The sequence below is a fragment of the Lynx canadensis genome, chromosome B2 (genome assembly GCF_007474595.2).
Source record: "Lynx canadensis isolate LIC74 chromosome B2, mLynCan4.pri.v2, whole genome shotgun sequence".
Taxonomy (NCBI): domain Eukaryota; kingdom Metazoa; phylum Chordata; class Mammalia; order Carnivora; family Felidae; genus Lynx; species Lynx canadensis.
The window spans coordinates 66,584,894-66,600,225 of NC_044307.1; the positions used below are offsets into that span (position 1 = coordinate 66,584,894).

At 38.0% G+C, this 15,332-nt stretch overlaps 1 protein-coding gene across 3 annotated transcripts in view; it reads left to right on the forward strand.

Annotated features, from left to right (window-relative positions):
• Nucleotides 1–15,332, forward strand: part of KCNQ5 (potassium voltage-gated channel subfamily Q member 5) — a 524,285-nt gene that overhangs the window by 444,134 nt on the left and 64,819 nt on the right. Inside the window, exons 8-10 of one of the 3 annotated variants that reach the window (XM_032593201.1) lie at nt 4,805–4,899; nt 8,886–8,912; nt 13,721–13,777. In XM_032593201.1, the coding sequence (XP_032449092.1) occupies nt 4,805–4,899; nt 8,886–8,912; nt 13,721–13,777 (179 nt within the window). The remainder of the gene's footprint in view (nt 1–4,804; nt 4,900–8,885; nt 8,913–13,720; nt 13,778–15,332) is intronic. The other 2 variants (XM_030315841.1, XM_030315843.1) reach the window with 2 other exon arrangements.

Sequence of the window (15,332 nt, forward strand, 5' to 3'; positions counted from 1 at the left end):
ACTATGTGATTTTGACTGTAAATACAGAAACATCAGCTGCTTGAACATGTAGTTGTGGCCTTGAGGTTCAGGTACTTGAAGCCAATTAGCTGAGAGAGAGAGAGACGGAGCTAAGGACAAGACAAAGTTATTAAGAGTATAAGACTAATGGAGCTACACTTTCCGCTTCTATCTTGACTGTTACCTAATATCAGCCCCAATATAGATGCCACTTGCTCCTTCTGTACCTCCCATTTACAAGACATTTCTGGGAGAAGAGTAATGAAAGGAATAAGAGCTTAGCTATTGAGATCAATGTGATAGAAAAAGAGCAAGAAACCAGGTCTCATTTTTAAGAAAATATTCAATTTTCTAAAAGAGGCTTCTCTTGCCCCCAGTTCTTTATAACATTGGCAGGTAATGCCTTAGTTCCACTTTTTGTTATATTGTTTGGGATTTTTGTCACTGGTATCTAATAATGCACAGACTTGCTGTGTGCTTCTAGTTCTACATGGGTCATGCTTTCAAAGCATCTGAATTCACATATATATGATGCCTTCTATGAAAATTGTTAAATTAAACCAGCCATATATGCTATCAAAGCATTGGAAGTTCTCTGGGCCTCACTACATGAGAAGCTGCAATAATAAGGGCACCTGAATGATTCAGTCGGATAAGTGTCCAAATCTTGATTTCAGCTCAGGTCATGATCTCATGGTCATGATCTCACAGTTGTGAGATCAAGTCCCTCATGGGGCTCTGTGCTGATAGTGTGGAGCCTGCTTGGGATTCTCTCTCTCCCTCTCTGTCTGTCCTACCACTGCTCATGGGCACACACACACACACACACGCTCTCTCTCTCTCTCTCTCTCTCAAAATAAATAAATAAACTAAAAAAAAAAAAGAAGCTGCAGTAATAAACCCATGTGTTTTCATTGGTTACTCGAGATCACTCTGTAAATTATGTTTGTACAATATTTGCAAAAACTACCATTTCAAGATGAAACAGTAATTGTTTTACTCTTTAAGATACCAAGATATTTAGCAGAAGTTTTCACAGATCTGTAGGATAAATCAACATGAGCCATGTAAGCAAGGCTCCAGGCAAGAAACCCTGCTTCAATTATTTAAACCTTCCTTAATAATATTTAAAAATATATATACCCTCAGGTCTTACTATATATTTTTCTAGTTTTTTATATCACTTCTTGAACATTTTATTGAAGTACAATGTGAATACAGAATAGAGCACCTATCTAAAGAGAACTGAGCACTGCTGTGTAAACAGTACCCAGATAAAGAAACAGAACCTAAACAGTACCTCCTATATACCTTTTCTCAATCACTGTCCCTCACTGTGCTGGTGTTCTAACAGCATAGCTTAGTTTTTCCTGTTGCTTGTACTTTATGGAAATGGAATTACACAACATGTACCCTTCTGTGTCTTGTTTTTTTCTCTCAACGTTATTCATATGAAGCTTGTCCATCATCGAGCATAGTTCAGTGTGCTGTTACTGTTGTAATAGTGTACCATTCCATTATGTCAATGTACCACAACTTACCTCTTTATTCTACTGTTAGTAGGAGTTTGAACATTTCCAGCTTCAGTTTTATTAAGAGAGAAGTGCAGTTTTGAACACTATAGTACATATCTTTTGATGAACATATATAAACACACCTACTGAGTATGTATGTAGGAGTATGTAGCTGTATCATAAGATATATATACATTCAGCTTTAATAGATACTGCCAGTTTCCCAAAGTTGTTGGGTCAGTTTTTAACTTTTTTTGTTCAGTGCACATTTATTTAATGATATTCTCTTCATTGTAAGTTTTGACTATTGATCAAATGATCAGTGATCATTGATCACTGTTCTCTTCCTTATAAGTTTCAAAATCATGAATGATAGTTATTTAGCAGGGATATGACCCATTTAAATGAATCTGCCCAATATAGTAGAATGCTTTGATTTATGAATTGTAATAAAAAAAACTTTTCTCTTGGGATATTGGAGTAATCACTTGGTCATTAGAAATGTTTGCAGACTGGGGCACCTGAGTGGCTCAGTCAGTTAAGCATCCGACTCTTGGTTGTGGTTCAGGTCATGATCTTATGGTTTGGAGAGTTTGAGCCCCTCATCCCCTCATTGGGATTCTCTCTCTCTCTCTCGCTCTCTCTGCCCCTCCCCTGCTTGTACTCTCCCTCTCTCTCTCTCTCTCTCTCTCTCAAAATAAATAAACTTAAAAAAAATTTTTTAAATAAATGTTTGCAGACTTATTACAAAGGAAAAAATTCACTTAAATCTATATGGAAAGTACGTTCAAGCAATCTCTCAAATGGACAGTTTAAAGGAAAACTTTTCCAGCAATAGTCAGCAAGTAGTAAGCAAAGGACAATAGAGGGATTCTAAGACCAAGAGCCAGGCAATCTGAGATAATGTCTCAACTCTACCAACCACTTAATTTATCTGAGCCTTTATTTTCTCTTATACAAAATAAGAGTCTTAATCCATACTCTGAGTGTGAAGACTACATGAAAATACATTGTATTGTATGTATCAGGTGTAATTATGTATAAAGTAAAGAGAGCTTATGTTTTACATCAAAAAGCCATAAACATAATCTTAGACTATGACATTAATTTTTTTTAATTAAAAAAAATTTTAATGTTTATTCTTGAGAGAGAGAGAGAGAGAGAGACAGAGCACAAGCGGGGGAGGGGCAGAGAGAGGGAGAGAGAGACACAGAATCCTTTTTTTTTTTTAATATGAAATTTATTGTCAAATTGGTTTCCATGCAACACCCAGTGCTCATCCCAACATGTGCCCTACTCAATGCCCATCACCCACCTTCCCCTCCCTCCCACCCCCCATCAACCCTCAGTTTGTTCTCAGTTTTTAAGAGTCTCTTATGGTTTGGCTCCCTCCCCCTCTAACTTTTTTTTTCCTTCCCCTCCCCCATGGTCTTCTGTTAAGTTTCTCAGGATCCACATAGGAGTGAAAACATATGGTATCCGTCTTTCTCTGTATGGCTTATTTCACTTAGCATAACACGCTCCAGTTCCATCCACGTTGCTACAAAAGGCCATATTTCATTCTTTCTCATTGCCAAGTAGTATTCCATTGTGTATATAAACCACAATTTCTTTATTCATTCATCAGTTGATGGACATTTAGGCTCTTTCCATAATTTGGCTATTGTTGAAAGTGCTGCTATAAACATTGGGGTACAAGTGCCCCTATGCATCAGTACTCCTGTATCCCTTGGATAAATTCCTAGCAGTGCTATTGCTGGGTCATAGGGTAGATCTATTTTTAATTTTTTGAGGAACCTCCATACTATTTTCCAGAGCAGCTGCACCAGTTTGCCTTCACACCAACAGTGCAAGAGGGTTCCCGTTTCTCCACATCCTCTCCAGGACCTATAGTCTCCCAATTTGTTCATTTTAGCCACTCTGACTGGCATGAGGTGATATCTCAGTGTGGTTTTGATTTGTATTTCCCTGTTGAGGAGTGACGTTGAGCATCTTTTCATGTGCCTGTTGGCCATCTGGAGGTCTTCTTTAGAGAAGTGTCTATTCATGTCTTCTGCCCATTTCTTCACTGGATTATTTGTTTTTCAGGTGTGGAGTTTGGTGAGTTCTTTATAGATTTTGGATACTAGACCTTTGTCTGATATGTCATTTGCAAATGTCTTTTCCCATTCTGTTGGTTGCCTTTTAGTTCTGTTGATTGTTTTCTTTGCAGTGCAGAAGCTTTTTATCTTGATGAGGTCCCAATAGTTCATTTTTGCTTTTAATTCCCATGCCTTTGGAGATGAGACACGGAATCCTAAGCAGGCTCCAGGTTCTGAGCTGTCAGCACAGAGTCCGGGAGGCTGAAACTCACAAACAGCGAGATCATGACCTGAGTTGAAGTTAACTTAACCGACTGAGCCACCCAGGCACCCCAACCATGACATTAATTTTTAACTTTCCAATTATATTCCTAGAGAATACATTTCCCTATCTTGTTTTAGCCCTGCATTTTATTACCACTGTCTCCATTTTTAGCATTAGGAATATTACACAGTTCATCATGGAATTACACTAATTCACGTACATTAATGACTCTGGTGGTCATTAATTTACTAGTTTACTAGTTGCATTGTGGGTTTTCAGTAGTCCTTTGCCACTATCTTATCAAGTAGTGATTAAAGATGTACAGTTGGCTCCCGGAAGGCATGTTCATGCTCAGATAATTTACCTCAAATAAGTCATATCTCTTCCTAGCCAATTCAAAAATTGCTTCATGTTTTACTTTTTGGTACTTTTATTCTTCTTTTTTTTTTTTTTTAATTTACTTCTGAAACAATGTTGTTAAGTAATTGCTGGGCTCTTTCTTTTTTTTAATTTTTATTCTTTTTTTGAGAAAGAGGGAGAGAGAGAGTGTGAGCAAGTGGGGGAGGGGCAGAGAGAAAGGGAGACAGAGAATCCCAAGCAGGCTCCACTTTGTCAGCACAGAGCCCGACTTGGGGCTTCATCCCGTGAACCGCAAGATAATGACATGAGCTGAAATCAAGAGTCAGATGCTTAACCAACTGAGCCACCCAGGCACCCCTTGGTACTTTTTTTGTTTGGTGTGAGTTGTTTGGACAAACAATTCTACTAATGTGAAAGAATATGCCAAGGTAGTCTTTTTCACCCTTTGGGCATTTATCAGGGCCAAGTATGACAAGGAAAAGATTCTTAAGATATAGTAACTTAATAATCTCCCTTTTCATGTTATTCTGTTTTCTCCTCTCTTTTGTTTTTGTTTTTTATGTCCTCATGTATGCCACATGCAGTGCGTTTGGCGTAGTTATGCAGCTGATGAGAAATCTGTTTCCATTGCAACCTGGAAGCCACACTTGAAGGCCTTGCACACCTGCAGCCCCACCAAGTAGGTATCAGTGTGACAGCTGATGCTGTCATCAAGCCTCCTCAAGTTTGCAAAATAAATCATACACACGCACGCACACGCACTTGCGCGTACACCCATGTATGCATGCGCACACGTGCACACACACACGTGTTGACTTTTGGCTTGTCTTATTCTCTGCTGCTCTTTGAGAGATTCAGCCCTGTTCAGCAGCAACTCAGGCACAAAACTAAATGGACTCAGGATCATTCCTCACCATTCATAGACTGAGCTTAAAGATTAAAGGAATCCAAATTTTTATAGAGATTTATTTCTATTATTACATGTTTATTTTCTAATAAATCATTTCATAAAACCCACCAAAATTCTAAAGGTAAGCACTAGGGCTCCTGAAAAACAATGACTGTTTAAACTCCATCCAATACCTGACCCCAAGCAGGGAACACTTTGAGAGCAATGTATGTTTGCATGAAGTCCCTCAAAGCCCTCTCTCATCTGGATCTCCTGACAGGATGGTCCTTGAGCTTTCACTTGCTGATCAAACTAGTATCAGTAGCAAAAGAAGAGCTGGAGTCCTAATAGGATTATAACCTACAGTGAAGCCATGGGACCAATCAAATTAAAAGTTGAAATAAGCATTCAAAATTTGAAAGTAATATGGCTTTCATTCACATTCCATTGGTCAAGACAAATCACCTGACCATGCTTCAACTCAAAGAGGATGGGAAAGTGCAATCATACTATGTGCCTGAAAAAGAGAGGAGAACCAGAAAAATTATGAATGGCCATAATGGCTACCACAGTGATCTTTAATTTAAAAAAAAAAAAAAGTCCTTAGTCCTGAAATCCTAGACTCCAGTTCAACTAGCAGAACATACTAAATCATTATCACCATCTAATTAAAGAAATCAGTGAAACAAGCAAAGCAACCAAGTCAAGGGAAAGGCTTTCTGTGTGTCACCCAGCTTGATTACAACAGTCCATTCCTCACATTGTTCAAAAGTTATCAAAGTGCTTATCTGACTTAGTATTTTAGAGCACTTGCTGTTTCCCTTCCTAGTCCAACAAAACCTTAATCCTAGTTGCTGAAAAGGGTTCAAGGCATCTAACTACTGTGATTCAGTCAGAAAAACCTCCTTCTTACTTGATGTGGAAGAGGAATCATCTGGGGAAACCTCCATGACTTGTTGCCTGGAATTTCAGTCTCGAAGGAGATTTGTGATGCTTCAGAGTGCATGCTGTTGAGAAGCTATAGATGTGTCACTGTCAGGATCCGTTACATTGCTTCCCTAATCTTCCTTGGGCCTCAGTTTTCCCATCTACCAAGTGAAGGACTAAAGGTGAGCAAGATAACCTCTAAGCTCTGATAGGACATGTCTCTTAGAAGTTGGAGTCAAAACTTTGTCAGCACTTGTGACAGATACTCACAGAACCCTAGGCTTTAGAAGAGATGGAACCTTAGCAAGGATAGAAGCATGGATAGTGTTGAATGAACGCATGGATGAGAATTGTCTTTTCACATAGATCTTAAAATTTAGTTGAATTTCCTCTGTTGAGTATAAGACTCTTTCAAAGTTGTGGTATTAAAAACAAAAAAAGGACATAACTCATACCATCTAGTACTTGGGGGTATGAATCAGAAATGGGAATTGTATAGAAATTGCATGTCTTGTGCTCATGAAGTTGTCTGGGTTAATTTGTAAGAGGAAGGCTAGTAGAAAAAAACAAAAGAAGGTTCTCAAGTGACAGAAGAGAGTGGTCTCTTATCATGTGATAATTTGGCTTTCTAGTTTCGCAAGTTTTTGGATTAAGGTCATTCTGAAACCTAGAAAAAAATTAATAATGAGTCACATTCTCCCAATGCATAAGCTATTATTTTACTCACATAATTTCTCTGTTTCCTCTGATATCTTCCATTTTAAATGGGGGGGCGGGCGGGTAGAGGAGAATTTATGCAAACACCTGTATTCATCCTATTCCACTCTGGCTATCAGCCATCCCCTTCATTGTCGTCTCCCTACACCCCCCCCACACACACACACACATTAACCTCTGAATCTCAGTCCCATTTACTCAATAACAGGTACTTGTCCAGAATGACACAACAGTCACTGGCAAAGTTCATAGGAACCTGGATGTCCTAACATCTCTCCCTTTAGTGACACATTATTGCTCCAAATTGTGTGGTTCTTAATCTTTATTATTGTTGTTGTTTTTGTTAAACCATTGAGAATGATCATAATTATGGACTCTTCACGACAAAAAATATTCAATGCACAAAAAATCAAAACTTTGCCTACCATTTTAATGTATTCACGGACTCCCTGAAGCCAAGTTCAGAACCTTTGCTTTAGAAAGCATACCTGCTTTATTCAAGTTTGTAGATCTGTGAAGAGAGTAACTTACAATAACTTAGATATTTTGACATTTATAATTAGCTGGCTTACTGAGTGCAGAGTGATGTAGTCAGAAACAGAGTGAAACTTCTTTTTATTTACATAGTATATTTCCTATAACATTCAGAGTTTAAGAACTTCTGAAGGAAGAAATGATTCATTCATTCATTCATTCATGCATTCATTAAATAACTATTCGTTGAGTACCTATTAGAAATGTAGCAGTGAAAGAAAAAAAAACAAATAGATTAGAATCTCAGGCTGCAGGGAATATATATTCAACAAACATTGGGAAGAGAAAACAAACAAACAAATAAATATGTAATATATTAGATGGCAATAGTGCTAAGGAGAAAAGTAAAGTAGGGAAAGAATTTAAGGGACATTAGGGACTGCAATTTTAAACAGGTGGTCAGGGAAGAGAGATCATATTATCAACAGCAGCATCATCAATGATATTGTTATTAAAAAACACGAACTCATGCTCTTCTCCCCAGCAGTTTTAGAGATAAAATGAGATGCTTTGACTCCTCAACCTTATTCCAGGGAGTAGGATGGAAGAGAGGTGTGACAAGTGTGCGGGGGAGGGAGGGGCATGCCATACCCACTCAAACCTGCCAGGGATACACACAGCAGTTTCCGACTCTCTCCTTTCTGGTCTGGCTGGTCTCACATACATTTTCAAGGTCTTAGCAGTTGCTATTTCAAAGTTCTGTTTTAATAACAGAAGGATTTACAGCAGGACATATTTTTTCTTGATTTTCTTCTCCAAGAAAATGAAGGCTATGTAAAGTGTATAACACAGGTAAATGTGCTCTTTTAGGGAATGAGTCTGATATTTTGTGAAGCTGTGGGGAATTATCAAGCTCCAAGGATGCCATGTGATACTTAAGAAGTCAGAATTTAGACATTATTAATCTAACGCCTTCAATTTATTCATAAGAAAATCAAGGCCTACAAGAAAGTAAGATGTTTGTCCAAGGACACACAGCTCATTCCCAAAGAGCAGGGACCCTACACCAGGTTGCACAGATCTGAATCTGCCTAGATGGGCTATTAAAAATGCCATCCAACACTAGGCTAGGAGAGTTGCGATCAACTTTCTATGTGCCTAATTTATTCCAAGAGAATTCCTATGGTATGCAATATGAAAACAAAATCTTCCTCAACAAGTGATTAAAGTACAAGGCCACAGTCACACATCAATGAATCCAGATTTAGGAACTCAAGAGTCTGCCTAAAGCACAGGACTACAGCTACAGTGTTGCCAGCACCATTCTAAGAGTCTTTGCTAATGCCAGTTAGATCAGAACCACTTTTTCTTAACTATGGATGGATAACTTCAGCTACTGAAGAGTCTATAGTTTTGGGTGACATGTGAGCACTGTTGGTCTTGCTAAGTAAACGTGCCAGCTCAGGTCTGTGGCACAAAAAATAGATGTTTAAAAGTTAGGCACACTTATTACAAAGACTATTGCTTCTATGGATCTTGCTTGAAAAGAAATACTTAAGGTAATTTTATTCCCCAATCTCCAATTTGGCCATTATCAAGTGCTATACATGTATTCACCAGTTTATCATCATTTCTCTTCTGCCTGCACGCACCTGAAGGAAAGAACAAGGGGAAACATCAAGCAGGTTTGTGATTTCTCTTCTGCTACATGTTTGTTTATAAATCTGATGCCTAACAGATGTTTTAAATGTGTCTCATGTGAGTAAAATTGATCACAAACTGGAAATGATTAAAAGTGACCTTTCACAATATTGCCTGCAAAGGTTGCTGTTTCATTGATTCTTTTTTTTCCCTTAGAAGCATAAGTGTCTCCGTAACTCACTCACTGCTTTTTACAATCGGCAGGGCATGGAACATTCTTGGGGAAAAATAATAACTACGGCTTTTGGTTATTTCATGCTACCATTTTCTCAGAGAGAAGTCTTAACCCAAGTATTCAAATTCCAGGAAGCAGTGTAAGATATATTCCCCTTCTTCAGGGTCCTTCTTTTAGAATAAGAAATTGGGTTTTTTTGGCAAAAGGAACACTGTGTATAGAAGGTAGGAACAATCTTTCTGTGACATCTCCAGCTCATTAAGCGCTAAGGCTTACTCAGGTGACATGCTTCAGGAGAAGAGCTCCCCCTACCCGCCCCCCTCACCCACCCACCATCCTTTAAGAAGAAGATAATCCTCCCAGAAACTTCACCAAGTAATTTATGGTCATTCTTTCATGCCTTTCAAGGAAATGCTTTATCAGATTAAAAAGCAGAGAGTTAGACATAGGGGAATAGGAGGTGAAAGAGAACATTTTATTCTGTGTTAGTAAGTGCCAGGAAGGATCTGAATTTGGGAGCAAAGCTTCAAAGGACAGAGCCAGGTGGATCTCAGCACTGATGGTGTGAGGAGTAGCAGAGGCAGAACCAGCAGAAGAAACCCAGGTTCCTGAAAGGGAAGAAGAAAAAACTTTTTCCAGTCACTGCTGTTTGTTTCAGTATTGAGGGAACACCGGCGTTCCCTGCCCCCCCCACCCGCACAGAATTGGCCCCTCAGTGGGGACCAACGGGAGTCCAAGGATCATTCATTTAGTTATGTACTGTCCTACTAATGACATTAATTGCAATACATGTATACAGTACTGAAACTAGTTTTGGAAGTTCACTTGGGGTGATGAGACTCTGGCCCACCCATTTCTGCATTATGTTAATTAACACCTAAAAAGATTCACAAGCCAAAACATAAATGCACCTATCATGGGAGACAGATGTGGTAGGATGCACAACACTCCTTTGGGGTAGGTAAGCCTACACCAGGGTGGTATTAAAGACCCTTCTCTTCTTTGGTAGACAAGGAGTTAGAGCAAAGGTCATTGGATATTCCTGGATGATACTTCCAGAAAGTTTTAAAGCCTGAAGATTTGGTCTTCTCCACTTTAGAGATATTTCTGCCCAAAAAGAGGTTCTGGTCATTAGACTCAGAACATTCTTTTTATAGACTCTAGAAGAGGCAGGCTGACCAATTCTGACCCTTTAGTCCTCTTTTGTCTAGACTCCATCCATACAAACCCCACCATCCTTCTGTCATGACAATTTTACCTGAAAGGAGTTACACAACATGAATCACAGCCATTATAAGCTCTTTTAATCTATCTGATGATATTTGAAAAGTTTTCCTTGTTTTCGGAGCTATCCATTTACAAAGGGTAATTTATCTCCAAATCCTAAAGGCAGAAACTCCAAATCTTTGGCACAAACTCCATAGTTGCCTAAGAGTAAGGTCACCTGTCTTGGTTTCATCCTCCAAAACAGCTATTGGTGCCTAAAAGGGAAATTTGTGAGTTGTGTAAAAATGCTTGCAAAAGTGTGACTCTTTATGGCAGTCCTGAGGGAGGGGTCCCCTTGGGCTGACACATGATCTTGCACTTTTTCCCAATGTCACCGAGGCAGAAAGTAAAGACAAAACTAAAGTGTCACTGTTGAGCTTCTGCTCCTCACTCCAACAAGGAACCTCCTAGTCCGCTGTTGTGATTCAAAAAGACAACAACCAAATTTTTTTAATTTCATGATGTTCACATATACCTAAAACGTTAAAATTTATTCTACATAATTGTGACTAAGGGTGTCAAAAATAACTCACCTTCAGTTTTGAACATATACAGAAACACTGAGCTATGTAACAGAGATTTCTTGCTTCTCTCTGGTCATGGACATTTGGAAAACCACTGTGAAACAGGTTCTCTATTACTATTTAGCACGCGTGCCTTACTTGATGCTTCTTCATACTTCATACACTTAGGTCTTCTATCCCCCAATTATGTATCCTATCACCCTGTGTAAAGCTATGACAGAGAATATGCTCAATATACAGTTCTTGGATGGAGTAATAAAATGTTCCTGACCTCAAGTAGTTTTATGAAGAAAAACACCAACAAAAATGAGAAAAAGGACATACATAAAAAGAGAGAAAATGAAAAAATTAAAACATTTCATTCTGAAGGAAACAAGCTGAAACTCCCATTTTAACATTAGGTTAGCTTTCACCTTGTGCTCCATAGGCAATGGAATTTCCAATACTGCATAATGAATGCAAAAAGACTATTGTATTAATGACAGCAACAGTGCCACCTTAAGAAAAACAAATTTGCCCTTACTCCAGCAAAATACAAACAAAAGAAAATGCATTTAGAATGAGGACTGTTTCTTGGACGAGAGCAGATCTGGGTTTAGACTAATAATATTGATAATCCTTGTCCCAGTTTCAAGTGGATTGATCAACACCATCCCAGTGCAAAGCCCCTCACTGTGTTTGGGGCCACAGGGTTATTGATGGTGATTCAGAGAAGCAGAAGAGAGAAACTTTAGCCAACTCTGTTATCTTCCAGATATCTCAGAGCCTAGAGTCTCCTAAATCTTTCCATATGTTTTTTCATTGTGTTAAGAACTGGGAGTAATTCAAGTGTAGATGAGGTTAGTCCAGTAGCCAATAACTCTCCAGGTGCCTGACATTTGTTACCTCTGAATGACCAGGCCATACACAGAGAGGCTTTTCTCTCTGCAGAATGTAGTGAGGCATCACACATTCATTTACCCCCATAGTTAACAAGGTTCCCTGCTTTGGAATATTCTTGTTAGATTTTTGTCTTTCTACACTGAGGTTAGGGATGTTTAAACAAAATGTATCTATGATGTTTTGGCTAGGGAAAGACATCCAGTTCCATGATGCTTTTGCATTGTTCGTGACAGGTCCAAAATTTTTCTTTAAAATGCAAACCAACGGTCTCAAGAGCTCAGCTGAACAACAGTTAAAATAATGTCTCTTTGTTTGGTACAGGGTCAGGTACATTACTGTTAGTGTCAATGGAGCCTGCTCTGTTCTTCCTTTACTTAGACCATAAATGAAAGTTGTTTAGCATCATTTAATTATTCATTTGTTTTCCTCTGTCTTCCCACTAAAACAGTTCTAATCTCATATGTGGTGAATATGTTTACTGATTTTATTGCAATTAATCATTCCATTAAGGAATTTTCCAACTCATTTTTTAAACTGGATAGTTTTTCCATTTTAGTATAAATTGTCACTGTCAGAAAATAGAATTTACCTATAAACCATCTAACCAGATTAAGCCAATAGTCTCACCTTGAGGTTTTATGTCCTCCTCCTTTCCTCCTTGACAAGAAAGTCAGTTAGCCGTCGAGAGCACACTGCCACAAAAAGGCTCTTACTTCTTCCTGCCTACTAGGTTTTTATCGCTACAAGAATAGATCATGCCAATGGAGGTTTAGGGATGATCTGTAAATCTCACTGCCTCTGCTTACCCTGTCTCCTTAATCAACAATTGTTGGCTATGTGCCTGCTCCATAGTTAAGCTGCCTTGATCACAGTGTATAGCTTTCAATAGAACTCTGTCAGACTTCTTAGTAGACTATCTAAAGTTGCTTTAACAGGTTCTTGTGAGACTGTTACAAGGATGCATGTCTTAAAAGTTAAAGCATAAATGATACTCTTTTATTACGTTATCATCTTGTGCTGTGATCCACTGAGTGCTCTGTCCAAATAGCTCCTATGTGGTTGGCTTCATAAGGTTCTGAGATGAATGGCTCTTAGGAGAGAACTCTAGAACGCTGACAGAAAAGACTGTGTGTTCTTGTATTTCGTCTGCATTTATTTTCCATTATTTACATTTTCTTTCTTCTGTGCGCAAAGAATGATCTGCATGTGTTGTTAAACTAAGTAAGACTAGACTTCTTTTTTCAGCATAATCAACTTGTGTCCTTATGGGCAAAATGTTAGATTGTTTCAAAAATAATCTTTTGAAAATGGTCTCTCCTTCTGTTCTCATTTATTGATAGAGGGAAAGGATTTAGTCTTTTAAAAACACATCATACGACTTACAGTAAGAAACTCTTTTTTTAACAAGCTAGTGACCTAGAATCTTTTCTTCTGACTTTTTTGAGCATGTATTCTGACAATTATTTACCAATATTAACTATAACTACAGGTGTCTTATACAAATCAAGAAACTTTTTTTAAATATTTCAAAGCAATTAATGGTATCAACTTCATTGATTCCTATAAATATTTATTTTTTTAAGTTCTGAAATATTTTGTTCCTCATTTCTACTCTGTTGCATTGCTATTTATTACAAGGATTGCTATTTCTAAAATATTTATCTTCTTAATTTTCATATGAATCAGATGCTAACACATAGACGTCCATCATCTGTAATGCCCTATTTCACATCCAGTTATTTCAGCCTAACCATTAAGAGCACTGGTTATATTTCCAGCAGCACGATTAAACTGCATAGTTAGTACTCACTGCTTAGTCTGTATACTTATATCTGAAAAACAATAAAGCCAAATGGCTTTGTTCTAAAAAGAAAAAGAAATCCCTGAGCACTTTCATGGTGGTGAAATGCTTAGTAATGTGCTGCTCTATTTCCCTCACTCCTAGTAAGTTCTGTAGTAATAAGCAGAAGCTCTTCAGAATGTACACCTCACGGAAGCAGAGGTACCCAGCATCCCGGCTATTGACATGAAATTTGAGAATGCCAACTAACCTCAGGTGCATGACCAGGTTACACCGCCATCCTACCTGAGCCCTGCTCAGACTCACTCTTCCTAAGGACTTCTTGAATGAGGTTTTCAACCCGCTTGTAATTTTCCTTGTTGCCTGTTGCCTGCTTTGATACTCTACCCCAGGGACAAATAGGCAGGGTCGCGCACAGCACTGGCAGTCAGCCCCTTGGCGCCCCCTTGTGGTAGGACAACTGCTGAGCTGCCGCACGCACTGGATGGTTTTGGCTCAGTTGCCATATTGTGCCTGGGGCGAGAATTTGTTGAATGCTTATCCTATGAAGGGCTAAAACCGTAATTAAGGATAACAAGAACTATAGCATTCTAGGTCCAAGAGGATTACTCTGGGTTTACAGTAATGCCACATAGTTCCCTGGCAGGGAACAACCGGTAGTAGCCTGCATGTTGGGCCATTTGAGTAACTTGTACATCTGGTTCTTAGAGAGGGAAGAATTCCCTTGCAGAATTCCCAGTAGTTGTGCAGGCTCCCCCACTATAGTCCTCAGATGGGAAGGTGGACTGCATACTCAAAGATGCTGCAATCCATGACCACGATGTCCTTTTGGTTACTTTCTCCAGAGAGAGACCACCTTGTTGGTCTCCTGGGAATAATCTTTGACAGTCTTCCTAAAAATATTGTTACATAAATCTTCCTCAAAAAATTGTGTTTATAGATGTGGCAAAAAAGCAGGAAAATAATGCAAACTTCAATGGACCAGCAAAGAGTTTATATTTTTAATCAATGTGCATTTTCAATAACATTCATCTAATCAAGTTAATAGTCATCTAAACAAGATGCTCTGTTGACTTCCAAAGGGGAAAAGAAGTAGAAAAACTAACAAAAGTGAGCTTTTTGTAAGAACAGGTCTTTGCTTTGGAGAACAAAATTTTTGCCTGGTTAAAAAGTTCTGGGTTAAGATCTTATTCTTGACTTTCATACAATTATGTCAAAAGAGAGAGTGAAAACATTACATCTTTTTTCTTCTAATTTCATAGGTAATATGTTGGATTCAGTTAAAAATAATTCTGCTATTTTTTTAATATAGACATTGGCAAATAAATATTCATGCAGTTGAGAAGGACAAAAAGGGAAATAGTACCTGAATTCATTTCTATCAACTTTAAGTGCTTTAAATAATACTAAGATTCAGAGACTAATATTATTTTCACTTTCCATTGATTATGAGAGATAATATCAAAATGTTTCATAGAGGCAACTTTTAAAAAATATTTCCATAGAAACAATTGCTTTTAAATGTTTTGTTACTGCAGATAAACCATGCCAGGTGTGACACCGATATTTTAGATTTTTTTACTTTTTCAGTAATTGAAATTTTTAAAAAGGAAAAACTAAATTTCATATTAAATGGTTTTATGATTTTTTATCAGTTTCCTCTTCATTTAGTTGGTATAATAAAGAGATAAATCTTTAAAGTTTGAGAAAATTATTGATATTAACTAAACTCGGCCTTCTGTAGTAATTAGCATCT